This window comes from Anser brachyrhynchus (genome assembly GCF_964034855.1).
Source record: "Anser brachyrhynchus genome assembly, chromosome: 1".
In the NCBI taxonomy this organism is placed as follows: domain Eukaryota; kingdom Metazoa; phylum Chordata; class Aves; order Anseriformes; family Anatidae; genus Anser; species Anser brachyrhynchus.
In genome coordinates this window covers 188,752,769-188,775,512 of record NC_137694.1, presented here as the reverse complement: position 1 = coordinate 188,775,512, position 22,744 = coordinate 188,752,769, and the positions used below count along the sequence as shown (strand labels likewise).

Sequence of the window (22,744 nt, the reverse complement as noted above, 5' to 3'; positions counted from 1 at the left end):
CCTGACACCATATTTGTATGTAAATTAAAATACTGAACATAATGGAAGAAAGAAGGGTGTTATATATACGAAAAATATTTAGAAGTTTTTCAACAGTGGTACAAATAAATTATTTATTTTTTCATGAGACATTGGGTAAAGCAGTCTGTATGTATGACTTTTTTTGATCCTTTTGATTGGCAACATTAATTGGGAAAGGCTTGCCAAAATCTAATTACTTCTAATAAGGATGTTTAAAATCATGGGTACAGTTTGTGTCTTGATTCAAATGAGTTATAATGATCTGTGATCAGTATTTTAATTTGTTGAAAATTTGAATATCCTGTCTCCTCTCGGAATAAATTACACTGCACGGAAACACCATATACTTGTAATCTGCACAGAACAATTTCTATTCAGTTATGGTACCCTTTATATCACCCTGCCCATTAAAGTTTGGTAGAATGGCTTCTGTTGGTCCTGCATTTTACAAGTATCATCCACTGACAGCAGAAGGGAAGGCAAGAATGACATGTCCCAAAGTTCTTCACTTCCCTTTCTGACTTAAAAAAAAAAAAAAAAAAAAAAAAAAAGACTTGTTTTTCCCTTACTGTTCTTAGCAAGCTGATTGAAAAGGGGTCGCGGTGGGGGGGAATATATCTTACTTGTTTCTTATATTGGAATGGATGGCATTAGTTCTGTATGTTACTGTAGTTTTTGTATCCTTATGTTAAGATAATTCACTGTGTTAACAAATTGGTACACAGATGATTGAGTGAGCACTTGCCCACTCATTGATCTGGGTGAGTGACCACTTTTTTGTTTATAGAAATTAAAGAATTGATAACTTGCTTTTTTCTTGGCCTTCTGAATCTTTCTCACTTACATATTCCAATGTACATTACTTAGTATGCCATTCAGCATTTTAGTTCTTGAATGTTTTTCTTTAAGTGTCATTTTCGTCAGAAAGGATGGGTTGATGATTCAGAGGCCAGGTCGGGATTCTGCATTTTGAAAAGTCTGATGTAATGTGTACGTGTTGTCAAACTTGTTTTCTTCTTGGGTTCGCTGGTATTTTATGGACTGTGAAGACTGATTTCCTAATGCTCTTGTAGGCAGGTGATGAAGATGATGATACCTTTTATTTGTATCGGGGACATAAAGGAAACTTTCTGTTTCCATTGAAGAGTGACTTGAGGGTGATGCTGAAGGTAGGGAGGAAAGTGAGGTTAAGATACATAAGGTTCCTTCTGCTGTTGTGACATGGATTTTTTTTTTCTGATATTTGTTTCTTAAAATATCAAAACAAACAGCAACTGTTTTATTGCCACCTAGGTTCTAGATGAAGATTTTGCTATATTGCTACCATCTGCTATTATAGACATTAAGACCTTGCTTTAAAGCACTCTGGTGCTTTAGTGAACAAAACCCATTGTGTGCACAGTAACAAATTGCAAATCATATAATTTCTAAGGGTTTATAGACTTCAGTGTCCTGAAGGATCTTGTGAAGCAATTACAGCATTTGCTTCCTGATTTCAGAAAAAGTTTCTTCATGTGCTGCCTTAGAATGTGAAAAAGAATGTGGTTTAGTAACATGGTTTGCCTGTTTGACCCTTTGTCCCTCTGCTATGTGCTATCTAGAAGATAATGATTAAAGGGTAGAACAAAATCTTAAAACTTGTGCTGATTGCTTTCCATCTGGTAAACATAAAAGGCTCCTCCTCAAGTACAGTTCTATTATTTTGAGGGAGTGGTGAATTAGTATTCAACACTGGTTGCATCTCCAAAAAAGTATGTTAATATAAAATATATTGAAATTTAAAATAGAATGTCAGCATCCTATCAAATTACTACGAAATGTTAGCAAAATAGAAAACGTACAAGAACAAGCCAGTCGTTCTTTACATTAAATTGTAGAAGCCACAACTACATTTTGTGTGCAGTAAATGTGTGAGGGTTTGTTAACATTAACATTTGCATATTATTATTAAGTAAATCTTTCTTTGGCTGTGATAAGACAAGATTCTATTGTCTCCTCTTTCTCTGGTTTAAGAGGCACCCTAAAGGGCAGACTTGCCATAAAAATATGCCCACCTTTGTTCCTTAAAGAATTATTTTTGTGCTAATGGATTATAATCATCATCTACAATAACCCTTTTTTTTTATAGCATTGAGAAATATATATGATTTAATTACAGGAAAGATAGATACTACTGTTAAAGCCTTACAGAGATTCTTCTGCTGTAATCAAAAGCGTATCAGCCAAGAAAAATATTTCAGAAGAATTAGACTTAAAGTTTATCATAATGGCTTTGATTTACCATCTTCCTGATGCATATTTTGTTCCTCTTCTGAAGGGTAATCGTCACATAAGCTAACATAGTTAATGACTTTCAAGTGTGTTCTCTTGACAGTCAGATAGGTCTACAGATTGCATATAAATCACTCAATATATACATCTTGTAAAGTGCTTGCTTCTGTGTAGGTACTTCGCAGACTTGCTCGATGCATTTGGTAGGTAACTGTTCTCCTTTCATCTATTTATACTTTACCTAGCCTTAGATACTTAATAGGAGCATACAGTATGCAAACAAAATCATCTGATAATCTCGGAATCCATGAAGTAAAAATTGTTAATACTTCATTCACTTTCATTTCTTTACTATCATACTGTACCTGAATTTTTAAGATGGGGGTGAAGGAATAGTTTTAAAAACACGTGTGTGTTTGTGTGTTTAGGAGCTTCTGAAAATATTTGATTTCAAGAAGGATAAAATAAATCTGTATTTTATTCATCTGTTTAGGTTCAGAAACTAACATTTTGCCTGAAGATTGGTGTAGAAAATAAAATTCATCTTAACAAGAAAAGACTATGTAATGAAAACTCTCTGAATGTAGCTAGAGTTAGCTGGAAGAATTTCAGTGCTGCTTCTCTTGTTGAAGATGCCCTGATCATGAAAAGAAATCCTTATGGTATTTCCAGTAAACCAGCTATGGGCTGACAGATACTGAGTTCATGTATTTAGATTTTTATGAAGAACAAATTACATCAACTGTATCCCTCGTATTAAATGTCTTTATTTCTAGTAATCAAGAGCATAGAATGGAATACTCTTTGAATGGAACGTGAACTTTATTAATTTAAGAGATTGGATCTTAAATGGGGAATCTGACTTCAGGAGTTCAAGGCATTCTGTGTTATGTTTGGTTGTATGAGGATTTTTGTTTGTTTTCACACTACCTGAGGATACTGCTTGACTTTCTGTGGGGTTTTGTTCTATGTCTTTGGATTTACTGCTTCTGAAATTTTACTGTCTCTAATGACAATATGCTGTAGTTCCAGAACACATTAGTGTGCATCTCTGTGCTGTTGTGAATTACCTTCTTTTCCTAACAAGCCTCTTCTAGGGGTGATCTTCTTTGAGATGCAAACAATGAAGGGTTGGCAAAACAATATTTATTAAGCATAAGGTTTAGTGTGGTACAAAGAGGGGCAGTCAATAAATGCCATTTTTCTTATTGTAACCTTGCTTGTCCTGTATCTTTTACGTTGTTTAGAATCTCTAAACTAATCAGTCCAGCCTGTCTCTTCTCTCCCATTCCTCATATTCAAGTCAGAGAAATCACTCTACCAAAGCTGTCCCATTTCATCACCATTTTGTCTGGACCACCACTGTCTCCTCTGACTGTTCTTAGGCACAGTTCAGAAGTTAGCAAGAGCCCAGGAATGGAGAGTTGGATGTTGCCACCATATCTTTGTTTTACTGTATGCATGTAGGCTGTTTCATGCTATCAGGCCTTGTGGCCAAAGAAAACCTACAAGTATTAAGAGAGGCACGTGTATCCTTCGTGGCCTAACGTAGCTGAATCAACAGTCTGGCCAGAAAGACATACATTTATTGACTAAAAAGGTCATTAAAACTCAGTACCAGTTTGTTCAATGAGTCACCTTGAGGTACTTGCAAGGGAACTTGTTTAGTTTTGTCATTATTGATAAATCCATATTGATATTGATGGACAATTATTGACTCCTGTATAGAGGATCATTTGAATGTTATCTTTCTACTACATGCTGTGGCCCTGCTATGAATTAAAAAGTCTGATCTGCAGAAGAGGTTTCACTATCACACATAGGTATCACTGCAGAGGAAGGATGACAAGAAAAACAGAATACCAGAAACCAAATGAAGTTAACAACGTGCATTTTGGGGGTCTGAAATGTATTTCATTTTCTGCCTAGTGGATTGAAGATAAACCAAGTATATGTGTAAAAGTCACTGTATGTCCAGTTCTAAATTAATTCTGGATCTAGAAAATCAGCATTTCTCTCTTTAGAAGCTAATAATAGTGTCACTCAAGTCTAGATTTGTCATAATAAATGTTAGGTGACTCTTAAGTGAGAGTAGTGTTACAGTTTGTCCTTTACCTGCTTTCAGGGTTAAGCGTATTTCTTTCACAAAGCCTTAATTTATACTTGATAAAGAAGTCTGCATAATCAGATTGTTATATTTTGATTCTTCCGACTTGAAAGCCTGCCCTGGAAGAGGTCTGAGTTGAATGTGTAACACAACAACAGGGAGAAGTATGTCAATAGAGATGGAAAAGGCCAAGGTACTCAATGCCTTCTTTGCCTCAGTCTTTACTGGTAAAGCTGGCCTTCAGGAATTGCAGGCCCCAGAAACCAGTAAGAAAGCTTGGAGCATGGCAGACTTATCCTCTAACCCTTGGTAGAGGGGTAACAGGTTAGGGACCACTTTAAACAAACTGGGCACACGTGAGCCTGTGGGACCTGATAGGATGCAACCACAAGTGCTGAGGAAGCTGGCCAAGTAATTGTGAGGCCAGTCCCGAAAGCTCATGTCCGCTGTGGGAGGTTACTGAGGGCTGGAATAAAGCAGATGCAACTCCTGTCTTCCAGATAAGCAAAAAACAGGATTCACGGACTTAAAGGACTAGTCAGCCTCCTCACCTTGATCTCTGGAAAGGTGATGGAGCAAATAATCCTGGAACCAGTTTCCAGATACAGAGGTAGATGACTGGGAGAAGTCAGCATGTTTATATGAAGGAAATATCATGCTTGACCAACTCAGTAATCTTCTACAGTAAGGTAACTGGCTTGGTGGATGAGGTGGATGATGAGAGAGGAGATGATGATGTTTATCTCAACTTTAGAAAGGCTTTTTGATGGTATTTCCTGTAACATCCCCATAGACAAACTAATGAAATACAAACTAGATGAAAGGACAGTGAGGTGGGTTGAAAGCTGAGCTGCCAGGCTGAAAGGGTTGTGATTGGTGACATGACGTCTACCTGGAGGTCAGTGTGTCCCAGAGGTCAGGACTGGGGCCATACTGTTTAATAGGAATCTGATGAAGCTCAATAAAAGGAAAAGTCAAACTGATACATTTTTACCCCAGTTCTGCTCAGTGTGTCACCTAATACTTCTACCAGTACTTTAGTTCATAACCCATTCTGTATTACTGGAGGTCATAACAATTCTCTTACTCCACTTTCTAAAACTTGTGGTGGTTGTGGAATTTCCTGGTTCTTCTTTCTGTTGACAATCTTGCCCAGTAAATGTTATCAGAAAAATATCATCTACTTTTTTGCTTTTTTTTTTTTTTGTGAAAGATAAATGATAAAACTGTCAAAACAATCCTATAAACCTACATTAAACTTTACGTGTTGCCTGTAGGCAATGGCTGTTGTTGCAGGAGTGGCAGACACCGTGCCTTTTTTTTCTCATCTCCTTTGTTTTCCTCCACTCCATATCCCTGGGGGAGGAATAGGAGAAGGAGCTTCCATATACAGCAATGTTGCTCCATTCTCACAACAGAGGTCTAGAGGGAACAGGTGCAATTCCTTATCAGATTTGTCATCTTAAAGAAAAAGAAAGTTTTTTTTTTTTTTTTATTAGATATGTTCAGGTACTTGCAGTAATCCCACTTGCATGTATAGGCTGCTAAATTCAGTGTTTAGGGGCATGAATATTGTGTAGCATTAGGTTGGGCTTCAAGCTGAGGACAGTGAGAAATGACTTTGTGCTCTCCCAGTAGCTTGGTTTTATGTCTTAAGGCTTGCTAGCCACAGCAGAGGGGCAGTCTGATGAGAAAGCCAGCATCACTCTTTCTGGGGTTGTAACTAGGAGTGCTTTCAGATCTGGGCAACCAGGTGGAATTCATCTTTCCAAAGCCAGGCATTTGCTGAATAGGTGTCCCTTTATGGTCACTGGAGATGTGGGTCCTGTTAGGGCTTAATCTATGTCATCTGTTGTAGATGTCAACATTAAATGGGGTGAATCAGCCCTGATTTCCATATACTACTTAGAAGATGTCCAAGCTGAGTAACTGAATTTGAGGTGGTTATATTGTAAACACCTTTATTTAGTCAAATAAATCCTACCTTGGCAGCCTACCTTCGGCTTTTCTATTTTAGCCAAGCAAGGGATCATGTACAGACACATAAAGAGGGCAAAAGGGTAAATTTTTCTCTGCTTCCATTCTTTCATAGGATGATGTTACCAAGTGTTTCTCCTGTGCAAACAATATTGCTAGCCCACACGTTGATGATTCATAAGCCAAGCTCTCAAAAACGTGACAGGATCGTTTCTGAAACCTCACATTTAAAAATAATAAAGCATGGGCTTTTGTGCTTCTCAGTCGTAAGTTATTGTGGTCTTTTTAAAATAATGATTAGTTATAGTGCTTGTTTGTATTCATGAACACTTATTTCATTTTATTTTTAATAAAGCATTATTGATCCTTTTGCATACTACATTATGTTTGCTAACACAAAATTCAGACACCTTGAACATAAAGTACTTCTCTATACACAACAGTATTTCTGGAATTCCATCAGTTGTGTGGGTCATATCCCGCAGGCTTTTTGTCAGCCAGGATGTCGTGCTGAGGTGCCTCACGTGCAGAAGATACAAGCTGTCACTAGCATTGCTGCCAATTGCCATTGCTGCTAGTTGCCAGCTGCTTTAAGTAACTTCTTATGGGTATTCAATCATGTTAGCGTCATGCAATGTAACGTCCTTACTTCCCCACCCTGTAAATATATATGTATCATATATTATAATAATATAATACATATATATGTGTATTATAGTATATACTTATATATGTATATATATAAATTGCCTTGTCTTATATCCATATCCATGCATACCGAACAGAATCCTGTAAAACATGAAAATACAAAATATATTCTTGCATAGTATTTACTTAAGAGTGTAAATGAGAGACCTGGCTTAAAAGTAGTGGTAAGGACACATGGGACCTCTAGCAGTATTCTGGTACAGTGTTCTATCACTTAGCTTTTAGGGAAGCTTCCCCCAAAACCAACAGGATGGTATTGTCTTCTTTCATTTATTGCTCCTGTTTAGAGCAGCCTTAGAATAAATGAATGTCAGAGAAAGTGTTTTGCATTTAATTACAGTGAATCTGTGTAACACTTGCAATATGTACAGCAGTACAATATGTCCTTGTTGTGAAGATAGCCCCTGAGTGTCAGAAGACACCCAGATGTCGTGGTCTAGAATGACCTTTCAAAGAGCTGAGGATTTTGTTTGCTTGAAGGCTCTATTGTTTTGTGAAGAGCAAAATAAGATTTCACTCAGAATTTTTGTGGATGATCTTTATGTAAACAAACTACTGTGAAGAGGGGTTAAAATTAGTTGTGTGTATTTACAGTATGAATGACAGTTATGTTCATTACAACATCTTGAGTTCAAATTAATATTTCTTAGCATGCTCAGTGCTATTTCTGTGCATCAGGTGCTGAATGCACATTTGTTTCATGCAATATATTATGAGCACATTTCTTTTTAACAACCATTGAGTTGTTCAATATTTGTTTTAAGATGAATTTGAAGAGGATGCTGCATATATGTTCCTTTCCATATCCCCAAAGAAACATATTAAAAGGGAAAACTATGTATAAACATACATAGTGATAAGTGAATCATATCTGAGATATTTAATTCATGGTTCCTTTTTTTTTTTAAAATTTATTTTCAAAGGTCACAGTATCTTCGTCTATTCAGCAGCTCAGATTCACTTTAGGTACAGATTGTCAGCTGTGTGTCCATGGGAACAGCTACAATGAAGAACTGATAACAGAGGATCTTTCGGCTATGTATGCTCCCTTTTTCTCTGGAGCTAACTTTCCTCACTTCAACGTTTCATTAGCTAGATTCTGCCTTGCTAGCAGAGCAAGTCTGTGTGGGCTATTTTACCACCAGTGTTTATCCCATGGCAGAAAGTTTCACCAAATACATGTAAATTTATATACCCATACCCCAGAACTATAGAGTGGATTTTGCTTTAAAATTCTGTATATATTTGGATAGTAAAACTTGTTTATTTTTCTCTTTACATCATTTTCAATCTGTTTTTGTTTTTGTCTTATGTAGAGTAAGCAACATGGGATTCTGTATCAGCTTAGTATCGTAATCTTCTGACAAAACCTCACAGAAACAAATATGAGTTGTGGTAGTTGCTCTTTAATAATAGTGGACAGCCAGTTGTCCACATAGATGGATATCTTAGTGTAAATATTTTGATGTGACTGTATGTTATTGAGAATTATTAGAGCGTATTGCATATGTATGTGCATGTGAGATGGTACGTTTGCATCTTATAGATATTTGTGGAGTCAGCTCTAGTCTATGTTAGCATTTGCAAACGGTTTAATTTGGATCTAGTGTACTTATAATAGTTCTGAGCTGCCAGAAGGGTGTTTCTGTTTTGTCTGGCGACTCTAAATTCACTGTAAGTGGACCAGAAGTAAATAAATTCTCTGGTCTGACCTATGCAGGAGATCTGATTGATTATTGCGGTCCGTTGTGGCTCTTAAAACCTTTAAGCTCATTGTTGGGCAGTGTTGCTTGCAATTAGGTCCTAGAATACATCTGTTCCTGGAGAAGCCAAAGTTCAGCAATGGCTCAGCCAGAGGGGTAGCTTGGAAGAACGTTCTTCAATAAAGCACAGTGCCTGTTGTAGGTGTCTGGAAATACAAATTAGCACTGTTGGGAAAGCTATTTGACTATGTAATACCTATGAAAGCGTACCTTTGTTGTTGTTTTTTCCTCCAATTAAAAATATATATATATGTTTTCCTTCACTTCTTTCCCCACCTAAACATCCATGCATTCATGTAGCCTCCTTTGTGTTGATTATAGTGATGGTACGTGTCTATGGCGAGACTCATCGCTGCATTGGTCAACTGAAGGTAGTGCTGTAGCCCCTACCATATTTCGCAAAATACACAAACACCGCCCAGGTCAAACTTATGCTCCAAACTAGTGCCAGCCTAAGAGACCTGATGGAAATGTGGGGGGAAGGATGAGGATGGGAGGACTTCACACCTTTTCCATCAGTAGCACAGTTTTAGATTGGCTTAAGTCAAACATGACAACACACCCAAAGACAAATCTTTAATGTTACTGGAAGAGGAAGAAATATTCTGACATTGTTGGGGACGTTTCAGCTTTGGATTCTGTCCGTGCTGATGCTTGCAGTTCACTGAATTAGTCAGGAGCTAGTGATGACCTCCCTAGATTTGTGAGAGAGTTCAGGCAAGGTTCATGCATCAGTGACCTGCGTGAGGTGGCAGGATACCGTGTCACCGAGTGCCGCCGCTCCAGCGTGAGCTCCAATTCCACACCCAGGAGCACAGCTCCCCGCACCATGGCCCCGAGGGCTCTGTGTCCCCCCCAGATCCCATGAGAGGCTTCAGAGCAGGTGGATCCCAGTTGTTTTTTAGGATCGATGTTATCTATTCAGCTAGGCTGTTAGAAAATTTAACTGCTACAGACTTACACATCACTTCATGTTCTACAGATTTACGCATCTTATTCAAATACTGGAATAAGCATCCCGTGTCAGTGGATTGTTTTCAGTTATAAGCCCTTTACCTTGGATTTCATTTCACAGCTCGGAAGCCAATCCAGAGGTGAAGAGGAAGGAGCCCATTTTCCTCATTCAGTCTATTGAAAGAAAAAGCACGGAGGAGGATGAGAGCTCATTTTAATAACTTTAAAAACATGGGTTTAGATTTTCAAAGCCTTTAATGATGCAGTAGACAAACAGCTATTAGGAGTTCGATCCTTACCCAGACTAGGCACTTAATAATCTACAAAGCAACTGTTAGAAATTTCAGGAGCTAAATACCTGTGAAAACTGAGCCAGTGGTGACTCAGTATCATTAATCATTTTAAGTGTAGCTAAAGGAACTGTAATTACCACTGTCTTTGCTAGGAAAACACTCAGTTTTAAGTGTGACATCTTTGTGTGCATTCTTCCCTGGGTACTAAGCCTGAAATAATGTTGTTTTCTCAGCAAAATAGGAAGCAGCTTTAAAGTTTTGTTTTGTATGTTTTTTCACTGAATTGCAATTTCCATTCAAATCTAGCATGAGAGAAGTTTAGAGTAATGTTACCCTCTTAAACAGGTAGTATACATTATCTGCCTTTTTCTACAATAAGCAGGCAGCCGTGTCAGAACCTGTATTTCACAGAAAACCAAGACATTGTTTTCTAGCGAGAAGGGACAGACTCTGAAGGATACAAAGGACCCAATTACGAAGGCTGCATGTGTTTAACCTTGCCTCTGTGAAGAAAAGGGTGCTTCTCTAGAGAAGCAGCAAGTCAAAGGATGCTAGAGCTCTATAACTCTATGGCCTGGGTCCAGGTGGGAACATTGCTATTGTAAAACCTTCACCACAGCAAGGGATAGCCCTTGCACAAGTGCTCATCCATTAAGACTTACTATGTTGAGGGGAAAAAAAATACAGCAAAGAAAAACTCTGTCTGTAATTGAGTTCTCTCCTCCCACAGGTTACTTTGCAAGGTGAAACAGCATGTGCTACATGCTTATAGCAAAAAAGTTTTATTCCATATGCTTTAAAAACATTATGAAAATATTTTGCGAGTCAGAACAAGTGTTCTTATGTAAGACCAGTAAGTTTTTTGTTTGTTTGTTTTGTTTTGTTTTTAAGCAGAGTTTTAGCTCCTATCTATCAAGCATCGAAGCCTGCAGTTGTGCAAGCATTACATAACAAACCCCTTACCTGCTGTCTCACTGCTGCTTGCTTGCCCAGGAAGTTTATACACAAGGGGATTTCAAAACTCCCTAAAACTTTCCCTTCAACAACTGCTTGGGATTGAGGTGTTTTCCTGGCATCACTTCTAAGAATTGAGGAAAATAATTTTGAGTAGCAACAGGAGAGCGCGATGGCAGGAGCTGTAACCCCAGGGTTGTCTGCACGTAATGAGCAAGGACTGGAGGGGGTAACAGTCATGAGACAGAGTTCAGTGTGAAATCTTATGGCCTGACTTTTCCTGACACTACAACACTGCAGTCATTTATAGAGTTGCTGTGAGACAATTGGTGATTGGAGTCATGACGATTTTTGCAGGTAGCTAGCTGTGTTTTCTTCGGATATATAGAAGTATTCTCAAAAGGATGAAGGCGATTGACACCTAACTATTAAAGGTGTCAGGTGAGCTATGAAGTGTCTGTTCGTGTGCACACTGTGTTTGTGAACACAGTGTCAGGGGAAGAAGAATAATTTTTTGGTCAACCACTTGGCACGACTTCTTAGGTAATCCTGATTTTCTGAAGTATTTCTTCATCCTACCTTGAAACAAAAAAGAAGTTTAAAAAGTTATAGATGTTACCTAGCTGAGTAATCAGATCACTGCTCCAGCTAGAGGTAATGCTTGCCTGAGCTACCTGAATCTGAACTTTGAATCTTTGGTAGCATTTCTGAGTAAAATGAGAAAAAAAGCTGCTCGTCCCATAACAAACCAAGCCTCCTGCGTGCCAAGCACTTCACTTGTAGCAAAGGCGTGATTCCTCTTCCAAAGGATGAGCAGTCTTGTTTGAAACGGTATGTGGCAATACGTGCAAGAGAAGTGCGGGAAGCTGATGCAGTGATACATACAATTTGATACTTCTGGATCATTTGAAAGAGCAGCAAAAACTGTCGATAGTTATCTGAAATTCGCTAATCCCAACGTGAGCTTGGTTTCCCTGCTTTAACTGGCTAATTCCTTTGCAGGTGTTGTGAGAGATAGCATTTTTTTGAATAATTCAGAGTGAATGTTTTATAGATAAAACCCATACAGGGTGGAGGTGTTTATGCTACAGGGTGTGCATGTGCTGCCCCAGACCTGAGCCCGACTGGTCTGGCAGCCTCTTTGATAGCAGGGAGAGCATGACACCTGATAGGAAGGTGGAAGAGGCAGCAAATGTAGCACAGTCTGACCCGCTGTCCACCTTACCGTGATCTGTAATAGAGGGAAGTTGGCTGAAACTCTTCCAAAAGGTTTATTCTCATTTTACGAGGAAAGTAAAAAAATCAGTTTCTAAGGTTGACGTTACTGGTGGAGCAAAGGGATGTAATCAGGAGGATATCTTTGTGCACAGTAATGAAGATGGTGAGGTGTGAGTATTCAAATAGGTCAGTCAGGAAGGAAGAAGTGTTAATAATTAAAGACAAAACTAGAGAACGGAAAGGAAAGTTTAAAAAAAGAACAAGTAAGCAAGTAGCTTATCACAAGAACATCTTACTTTAAATCGGAGAGAGCTTTAGGAACTGCTGTGGTAGAATTAAGAGAAAGAAGACCTGTCTGTAAATGTATTTAGGATTCAGGAAAACGTTTGTGTTAAAAAATCACATTGCAAGAAGTGCAAATAGAGGTAGGAAGAACTGTCTGCTGAACAGTGGACTGGTGTTTGAGAGCAAATTGGAGCTACTGCACTGAAAATTCCTGCCCCTAATTAGATGTTCAATGGAAACATCATACAAATGCAGCATGGTATGGGAGGTATCTTGCAGAGAATGTTGAGCATTTCATTCTTCTAGGGAGACAAATTCAGGAAAACAAAAGGGTGTGATGTGGTTCACGTTTGGGCAGGGACACCTAGGTTGTGGGACCAGTTGTGCCTCTGTGGGTAGGTGCAAGTGGCTCCTTGTCTGCTCCCTCTGCTCCTCGCAGCATCTTTGGCACTTCTCTGATGAAGGGCCTGGAGCACAAGTCCTGTGAGGAGCGGCTGAGGGCACTGGGGTTGTTTGGTCTGGAGAAGAGGAGGCTCAGGGGAGACCTCATTGCTCTCTGCAACTACCTGAAAGGAAGGTGTGGGGAGCTGGGGGTCGGCCTCTTCTCACAGATAACTAGTGATAGGACTAGAGGGAATGGCCTCAAGTTGCAGCAGGGGAGGTTCAGGTTGGAAATGAGGAGACATTTCTTCCCAGAAAGAGCAGTCAGGCATTGGGACGGGTTGCCCAGGGAGGTGGTGGAGTCACCGTCCCTGGGGGTGTTCAAGGAGAGGTTGGACATGGTTTAGTGGGTGACATTGGTGGTAGGGGGATGGTTGGAAAAGACCTCCAAGATATTTGGTCCAACCTTAATGATTCTGTGATTCTATTCTATGATTGTAAGGTCAGGTAGCTTTTCCTAAAGCAGGTTCCCAGCCGGCTGCCTCCTGCCCACACTGGGGAGGAGGGGACAGGTTGGGGTGTCCCGTCACGGGGCCCTGAGAGAGGAGGAGGAATCTAGGCCTGAACCTCAGGGAATGCCAGCTAATGGGCAGTGCTGGAATGGGAATAAGAGAGGAGAAGCTGAGAAGTCTGATGATCTCAGCTATAATAGCATGCAGTAATTGTTAGACATCCCTAGAGACCCTATAGAAACTCGCAATATCTAGTGATCAGCGTGCTCCAACCCTTCCCCTTCCTGCCTCGTACTTATCTGTCCTCTTGCAGGGCTTGCTGTGAGGATGGTGTAAGAGTTAAAACTATGCTGTGGAAAGGAAGTGGAAGAGGCCCTGAGTATCACCCTCAGTTTTTGACTATTTTGGGGTTGGGTCTATGTATTCATTGTGTAATGAAATTTCATACCGAGAGGAAAACAGTGACAGCCACCGCTCCTGGCTTCTCTTTTTCCAAGGTCTGTGACCTGGTGCAAATCTTTAAGGCATAAATTACCTCATGGAAATTATGCTTTGAGTGGGTGGTTGGGGTTCTGTCACTGATCTCGTCTCTGAAACAGGCACCCAAAATTAGAGGCGCTGTCAAGGGTGGTTTGGAAATTTCCTGCTTTCAAGAAGTTCTGCAAAATTACGTCATGCTGGGATGTTTGGGGAGTAAGTTACATAATTTTATCTACAGTATAGATAAGGACTTGTAACAAAATTGAGAAGGAAATTAGTTTAAAGGATTATAATAACAGAAACCAGCTTGTTGGGGGATTGTGGCTGGAGACTGTAAGGTGAAGAGCAGGGAGCAAATACTGCTCAGACTGTTCTTCACGCCTGCTGATCCCTGTAGGCTGTGCTTGGAGGATGCAGGCAGCGTTTTGACCTGTGCAGCAGGATTTCTTGCGTCTGTGCTGCCTGAGTGCACGCCCCAGTGATAATTGTGAAGATTTCAAACTGGCTCACAGGACTGTGTGGTGTTAGCACATGTACGGGAGGTCTGCGCGAATGAAGAACCCGCAGAGTCTTAAGAGAACATCCCAGTTTGACAGCTCCAAAACAAATCGAGGAAAGGATAACAGTACTGTGAGTCTGGAAGGCATAATTCCAGCATTAACTAGTTAATGCTCCGTGAAATCCTTAGTAGGTAGTTATGATTTGTTATTTCCAGGTAACAGCCTAAGTCACAAACTGCTTCTGATCCGTTCAATTACTCTCGTGAATCCACTGAACAAACTGAGGATGGGAGCTGGGTGATACATGAATAATCCCAAATATTTTATGTGATTTTATCCAAATTGCCTTCTATCCTTTTTTTCCAGAAATACAGACGTGTGTTGTTTCTCTGTACGTATCTTCCATTCCGACACAGTTTGCAATGTAAATATGCATTCCCTATGCATTGTTATTTACTGTCCTGCTTCTGCTTGTTTTGTTTTCCATCACTAGGGGGCAATATCTTAACAGTCAGTTGCAAACAGAAGGCAAAACAAAATGGTGCAGCAAAAAAATATCAATACATAAAACTAAGGAGGATTTCTATTACTTTATTTATAGCATATCACGTTAAATCAGGTTTGCTTAATGAAGTCTTATTTTGTGCTGTGCTTTCTTGTGGATCTGTACTTTTAATTTGGACCCTAAAGTGTTTTACACTAAATTGTGTGACATTGTAGGTACTTAGAGTTCAGTTGATTTAGGTAACGATTTTGGTTTTCATTTTAACAGAGGATATTAGCAAAGTATGTGTGCAAGCTGCTTGTTAATGTTTAGCTTGAAACGTATCATGTTATGCAAGTTGTAGTGGGGAAAACAAAAATCCTGCCGAATATTTTAATGGAAGGAAAAAAAAGTTCATAAACTCAACAAATGCCAAGTTGAAGAAAAAAAACTCACTACATATAAATATTGTGGCCTTTTTTTCTGAGTAAATGTAAAAATATTATTTTTTATTATTTTTTTTTATTATTTCTGGCTCACACGTGGGCTTACCAGTTCACAATTAGTACAAAGATTTTTTGTGTGTGTGTGTGTTTTTCCCCCCTTCTGAAACCAGTGGGAGGAAATCAGGTACCTAAATGTAGATCAGGTACCTAAATGTAAGTGTCCAGCAGAAAGCCTCCAACTACTGCTTCCCAAGGCTGTGGACCTAATGTAGATCTTATATTTGCCAGTCTCAGTGAATAGCCACATGCCTCAGGGTACCTAAAATGGCACTAGACACCTATATTTAGGCACCTGAATGCCATCCCATTATGACCAGCATCCATCTGAATGCCAGTGCAGTCTTTTGTAGAGAGGTTCCAAGTAGTTTATAAAAGAAGGGAATGTGAAATCACGAATGCAATGCAATATAACTCAGGATATGATAATATAATAGATAACTTTTTGGTTTGATCTGTTATGTGTGTTCTGTACTGGAACCCTGTCGGTCTGGAAGTCATTCTTTGTAGGCTTGCTGTATTTTGTGCAGAAGAACTAGACCATGGCAAAAACACAGAAATGCTAATATGCAGTCCTTACTGTCTCCTTTGGGAAAGAACTCCAGCAAGCCAAACTTTTATGCAAGCTATACCAATGTAAATCCAGCTGATTCTATAGAAATCAGAGGCACAGGCGTACTTTAGCACACAGCACTATCTGGCAAGAAGGACAAAGCGTTTGACTCAAATTAAGGAGGAAAAGCTGTATGAGTTGGAGAAGCTGTAGAAAATCAAAAAGAGTGTTAAAACTTCCAATAGTTAGTAAAGCTAGTGTTGGCTTTGGGATCTGTGTCTACATCTGTGCCTTGAAGCTGCGGGGAGCTGAGCAGGAGCAGAATGACTGACACCTAGCAAAGAGAGAAGCAAGGCATTAAGCACAAACTAGGCCAAAAAAAAAAAATAAGTCTTTTGCTTATGCTCTTTGCTGGATTAGGGGTGAAGTGCGCCATATCTTGCAGAATCACACTGTAGGAGAGTCTGGATGATAGAGACGGGTAACTGCAGACTGAAGAGCGGCTTTGCACTGTTAGCAGGTATTTGTGCACTTGTAAATACAGTCGCTACCTGCTATGTAAGGTAAAAGACGCATTCTGTTTGCAACAAATAAGGAACCCACTGTTCCACTTTGTTTCTACAACTAGAGGAAAACCAGTTTGTGAGCACTAGGAAAGAGAGCAGCATAAATACAAAATCCAAGTGTAGTCTGTACTTGCTTTGTTAGTCATCGCCCATTTAGAGGCTTCAGCTACTCTTTGCATTTAACCTCAGATTTTGAAGAGTTCAGATTGCAAAAGCCAATCAGATCTTTTCATACCAAACCAAAATGAGCTCTGAAAACTTGTACAAGGACTGTGCTGTATTCATATCGCCGTATGCTTTTTTAAGGATGCCTGCAAGCAGTGCTCAGAACATAGAGGACTAAAGTGCCTGCATTGCTGTTATAAATAGTAGTCACAGAAAAAAATGAACAAAATGGGTACCTAAACTGCCAAATATTGAGAATCTAAATAAAGTGCCTGATTTACCAAAGTAGCTACCCTAAGTATCATGTGTAGATAGTGAAGAGAAATAGGCTGTTTGGGAAAGTAATTGCGCTCTGTACTGGAACTCTTGGGAATGCTTGAGTCATGCTGGAGGCACTCACCTCCCAATGTAGGCATCTAAATTGGATGCCTCAAGATAGATATTGTGAGCACCTCCAGCACTATGTATTCTTCTTATTTTCTTTTCTTTGCTTGAGTGAAGGTTTTGGAAGGCTATTTCTCAGACGTTTTGCAGTGAAAATAGCTTTTCATGCAGTGTGCTGGTCACAAAAACACTTCTGACCATGGTGACAAACAACTTCTCCCAACCTGGTTTTTCCATAGCTGGGGCCTGGAAATTTCATAGACTTTGTTCCGCCACAGACGGATATAATCCAGGAATCCACAACTCCTGGATGTGTCCTACCTCTGATCTCAGAAGGCAGATGAGAGAACAGATGGGGGACTGCATGTCACAAGAGCTGAGTTTGAGTTACGTGGAAATGTTTGTAGTTGAAGCAATGCTTCTGCTATCTTGGTAATCAGCAGGTGTTTCCTCATGGTAGGCTTTGTATTTTGGATCTTTGATTTGTTACTTAGGTGCAGAAGATGTTATATTATCATTAACTTACAAACTCCCATGGAGCCATATCATAAATCAAATACGTAAAACTCTAGTATTCATCATTAGAAAGCTTATTACACTGACAGATTTTGTATACTTATACCAGACTACTCTCCACAAGCTGAAGTACGTAATTGAATTCTGAATATCATAAAGTCAACAAGAATTAAAGCAGAAGCTGTATTACGTCAAAACATGTTAGTCTTGTCAGCCTCCCTAGAACAAGTTTTGGGCATTACATTGGAACGGTGCCGTTTCTGCCATTTCTCTGTGTTATACCTGTTTTGGGAGTGTTTCCAAGATGTGACCAAAACCATTATCAGGGGGGCAATTTTGCCTCGTGTAGGTCATCAGACTGATGAGTTGTAAACATTGCTCTGTGGGACTGAAAACAGTTATTTAGGCTGTACTTTTGTACACACACAATTGTGAGATCAGGAAGCATAATGTGAAAGATACATTCTATATGAACTCTTACAGACAAAGCCAAAAATGCACGATCTAAGAGTGGTGGCATTTCTCTTTAATATGCTTTGTATCAAGACATCCAGTAAGTTGTTAAATATTTCACTACAATAATGCGTTTTGAGAGGAAATGTATTATTCAGAAAGAATACTATAAGGTGAAATCGGTGAGATTCTGTATTGTGTATTAATGTGGTGATATGATGTTAAAAGAAGATTATTATACATGAAATGGAATTTGTCTCAAAAGCACTTTGGAAGAAGTCAGTAAAAAGGTGCTAGGGGATAGTGCTGCCATTCCAAGACAGAAGGCTGAACACAGGCATCCTTTTTAATATTACTACATAGGGAAATGCAAGTAGGCATTGGGTGACGCCTTAATGTCCCAGACACAAATGGTACTTACTGATGTCAAACGCAACTTTGGATGGGACAGCCTGTGTACATCTGCACCAGATGATTTAAAGCCCAGAGATCATGCAGCATCCCACTGTGTCCGACCAGTCACCCGTCTCGCCTGGCAATCCCCTCCCAACAGGAGCAGAAGAAGAAGATGCTATTTGGGAAGAGCGCACACGAGCATAGCCCCTTTGTGCAGCCGTACCCTCTCATGTTCCCCAGCACGTGCCTTTGGTGTGTTAGGGGTGTCAGAGGGAAGTACGTACCTGCCTGGTCCTTTATAGACCTGGATTTCTGCTTTTTTTATGAGATTTTGAAACTGCAGGTGCTTTCTCCTTCTGCGACCTCCAGTGGCAGCAAGTTCTAGAAGCTCATGACTTCCTGAAGAAAGAAAAACTTTATTTTGTCTGATTTAAGTTGATCTCCCAGTCATCTCATTGAATGCTCCACTGTTCTTATGGAAAAGGACTGCAGAGTGTACTGGATGTGTCACCTTTGCATCTTTAGTGAAGAAGCTTGCAGGTTGGATGTCGGAGTGTAGAACTACGGTGAGCACTATCAACAGTTCAGCAGAGGAAGAATGCGTGAAGGAATTAAAAGCCAATGGTTGAGCGTCCTTGGCCATTTAAAATTTTTAGACAAGAGCACAGATTTTTAAGGGTCCAGTATTCAGTGAGGATGAGAAGAAGATACAACCACTAAGAGAGAATGCCTTGCCTTTGTTTTCAATAAGAACAACCGTGCCTTAACTAGAGGAACAACAGTAGGAGACATAATACCAAAAAAAAATACCAATTATGAGGTGAAAGCAGAACAGAAAATCTTCAAATTCTTGTTAAAAATCACGTAACGTCCCCTTCATAATAATAGAAGAGCAACCATATGAAGTTGCTGATCAGGTATTAATTTTTTAATGGAATCTATCAAAAGACAGATTCTGCCTGGTAGATGCAAACCACAGAATTCGTGAGGAAAAAATGATCCACACCAACAGAAGGACCACTTGACCTCAGGCATGTTTAAGGCTTTGAAACAAAACTTGGTGGGATTATAAATGAGGTTGCGAATTTAAATGAAAATCAGAAAAAAGTGCAATAGGGATTTTGTAAAGATAAATATTTGCAAATTGACCTTGTATCTTTATTTTCGGGGGAAAAAAAAGTGATAAAATCAATGTATCAGAGGTCTTCAGAAATGCATTTCATGCGGCACCACAAAGGAAATCCTTGCCTAAATACTCCAGCACAGGAATTAATGCGGCACTGGGTGGGGGGCGCCATGACAGGGCTCTCAGAAGAAGAAATGGAGGGCCCAGAGCGACAGAAAGGGGACGATGTTTTTACCAGTATAGGGAGGAAGAGCTCATCAGATCTCTCTGATTGACGCTGAGATCACACCTGAATGCTCTGAACATTTCTGATTATCTGTGTTCAAGATGGGGAGTAAACTGGTTTTGATGAAACTTAGACTAGGAATTTAAAGAAGGTTTATAAAGTGAGCTCCCACAACAGCCTGCCTTTACTGGAGACACAAAACCTTATCTCCAGATGTGTTGTGTTTACAAGAGCCATTTAGCATATTTTCAGTGAGAACCACAAGAACTTGGACTCGGTGACTCTTGTGCGCCTCAGCTTTCAATCCAAAGATCAAATATTGTGCATACTGAAGCTAAAAATAATGTGTAAATATAACCACTGGCAAAGTTTTTTGAAGAATCAGCAACAGACAAGCTACATTTTGGCTCAGATACTGTAATTATGAGATGATGCAGTGAATTTATTCCACAAAGTGAGAAAAGAAGTGCTGTTACTCCCAGAAAGTAGTGTCTTGAAGGATGATACCGACAATATATAAAACGAACAAAAAATATTTGGGAAAGAGGTGCTTGTTGTTTTTCTTTATTGTCATTAAGATGCGCATAGTTGTGTGCTGTGATTATTAGAAATAAAACCTTAAGAATGTGGGAATAGCAATTAAATATTTTGCAGGAAATACAGAGAGGTTAACAAGCAGTGAATTGCCTCTTCCTCATTTTCTTATATTAATTCAGCTTGCCCTCCTTTCTTTAAAATATAAGCATTATTCAAGATAAAAATGACATCAAACTGAGAATTTTCTGTGGCTCTTTTGGAGATGAATAGCAAGCAGGGAGCTGCCTCTTTTATTTGCCATCATGAATTCAGCTTGCTGTCTCTCATCTTTTGTTTTTTTTTTTTTTTAAAAAAAAGTCGAGAAAAAATGACATGTTTTTCTGTCACCAGGAAAGAAAAGCAGAACCAGGCAGCCTAAAAGCCTTGGGTTTAGTGCTCTGGAAGTGCTTCTCTTGTGCAACTGGGCTGACGGATTGCCTTTTTTTTTTTTCTTTAACGTCACTGCAATCAGATCTATGGGCGCAGCGCTGCTTTACCGCAGCGTGATGCAGTTGTGTACAGTTCAGCGTGCTCCTCTTGGAAGCGGGCGGAAGGAGAGCAGCTGACCAGAGCATGCGGAGGATATTCATTAGAGGTTGTTGGTTTGTTTTTTTTTTTTTTCCTAAAGTGAAACAGTCCGTGTGAGATTCCTACAGCTGCGGAAGAGACGTGTTCAGAGGGGCTTCGAGCCGATCCTGTGTTTGCGAGAGGAGGTGCAGACGTGCAGGCTGTCAGCTTCTGATGGAAAAAAGCTTCAGACAGGCAGACTGCACGTTATTCAAAGCACAGCTCAGGCACCCTTCAAGAAGACACTCTCGCTGTGCTTATGGAACAAGTGCTGGGGTCCTGCACATGCCTTAACCGACCGGGAGAGATTTGCCCAGTTGAGGAGTGGAATAAATGAAAACCCACATTGAGGGGTCGGGGGAATAAAATCCTCCGCAAATACAATTAACTACAAGCCCTGAAGGAAGAGCAAAGGACAAAACCTCATGGTGTGTTTTTGTTGTTGTTGTTGTTGAGCTTTTTTTATTTTTTTTTAAATGAGCTTACCTACCATGAACGGAAGAAGTGGATCTGCGGAGACTTCATTTCCTCCTCTGACCCCTCGTTTACATCACTAACTGGTGACAGTCACATCTACATACATAGTACCTGCCACTTCAGCTGCTCAGAATTATAGAAGCCTCTTTGTATGCAGCAGACATGGCTAGCCAGCAGGATTCAGGCTTCTTTGAAATCAGTATCAAATATTTACTGAAATCCTGGAGCAATAGTGAGTAGCAGAAGAGTAATCTTTTCATATTACGCATTGCTTGGTAAATAGCTAGGATAACCTAAGGGATGAGATCTTAATAATTTTGTATGTGTGTGTTATATAAACCAAATAATTTTTTTGCTTTTGTCAGCTCTAAAAAATCAGAGTGTCAGAGATTTCAATAGGTTTCATTAACTGCAAAGACTGTAATGAGATTATACTAGATTTTGCTTGATTGAATTCTGAAGTTAGGCTGCTTTCTGGCTCTCTCTGATAGTACATTGCAGGGAGTGCATTCCAAACAGCATTTCCTGCCTACATGTTTATTTGATTTGTCCAGGGTTTATCTAAATATTTTTGAAAATGCTGCTTAATCACAAGGGTGTGGCATTGCTCAGAAGTTGGGTTTTATTAATCGTGCACCGAGGACAAAAATATGATGGTTATACTTCAGGTCTGAAAGCCATTATATTAATGTGATAAGAAGCCAACCATCGGTTACTTATAGCTGCTCTTCCCACCCTCTATGCTTAATTTCAGAATCTTATGCAATATTTCCATCCAGAAAGAATCCATCTGTTTATCTAATCCAAGCTGGGTTATACAGAATGTAAACAAATGGCATTTTGGTCTTCCTTGCTCTTTTCAGTATTGCTGTTCCTGATGTCTATTGCTGTTTAAATCAATCACTCTTCTGATTTTTAGCTATATTATATAATAAAGATTTCTGAATAAAATTTAGTGCTTACAAATATATTCAGATTAGGTAAGGCCATGGGATAACTCTGTCAGAAATTTGCTTTTTAATTTAAGATAGACAATCAGTATATTCCTTTTCCATCTGAGCTTGCATTAACAGTGCTAGATCTCCATAATTAACTGTTTTACAAAGATAGAAGACAATGTCTCTGGAAAAATCCAGCTTGGTTACGTATTCAGTAAGGTTCTGATCATCCCACTATCTATAATTTAATAACTTCTGCATAACAGACTAGTATTTTAAAATCCTGTGTTATAAAAAAAAATGCAATATCTGCTTCATGCAAGGCATGTATCTGAATACCTGCAAAGAAATAAAAATACCTATTAGATATGTGTCATACTAGGCTTGTCT

General features: G+C 39.4%; 1 protein-coding gene across 8 annotated transcripts in view; it reads left to right on the top strand.

The window, feature by feature from the left end:
- FRY (FRY microtubule binding protein) overlaps positions 1-22,744 on the top strand; it is a 238,728-nt gene that overhangs the window by 54,492 nt on the left and 161,492 nt on the right. For 2 of the 8 annotated variants that reach the window (XM_080577410.1, XM_080577408.1), the window contains exon 1: positions 38-21,648. The exons of 5 other annotated variants lie outside the window; for them this stretch is intronic. In XM_080577410.1, the coding sequence (XP_080433536.1) occupies positions 21,579-21,648 (70 nt within the window). In that variant the 5' untranslated portion in view covers positions 38-21,578. Of the gene's footprint in view, positions 1-37; positions 21,649-22,744 lie in introns of those variants that run through there. One more of the 8 variants, XM_080577412.1, reaches the window with a different exon arrangement.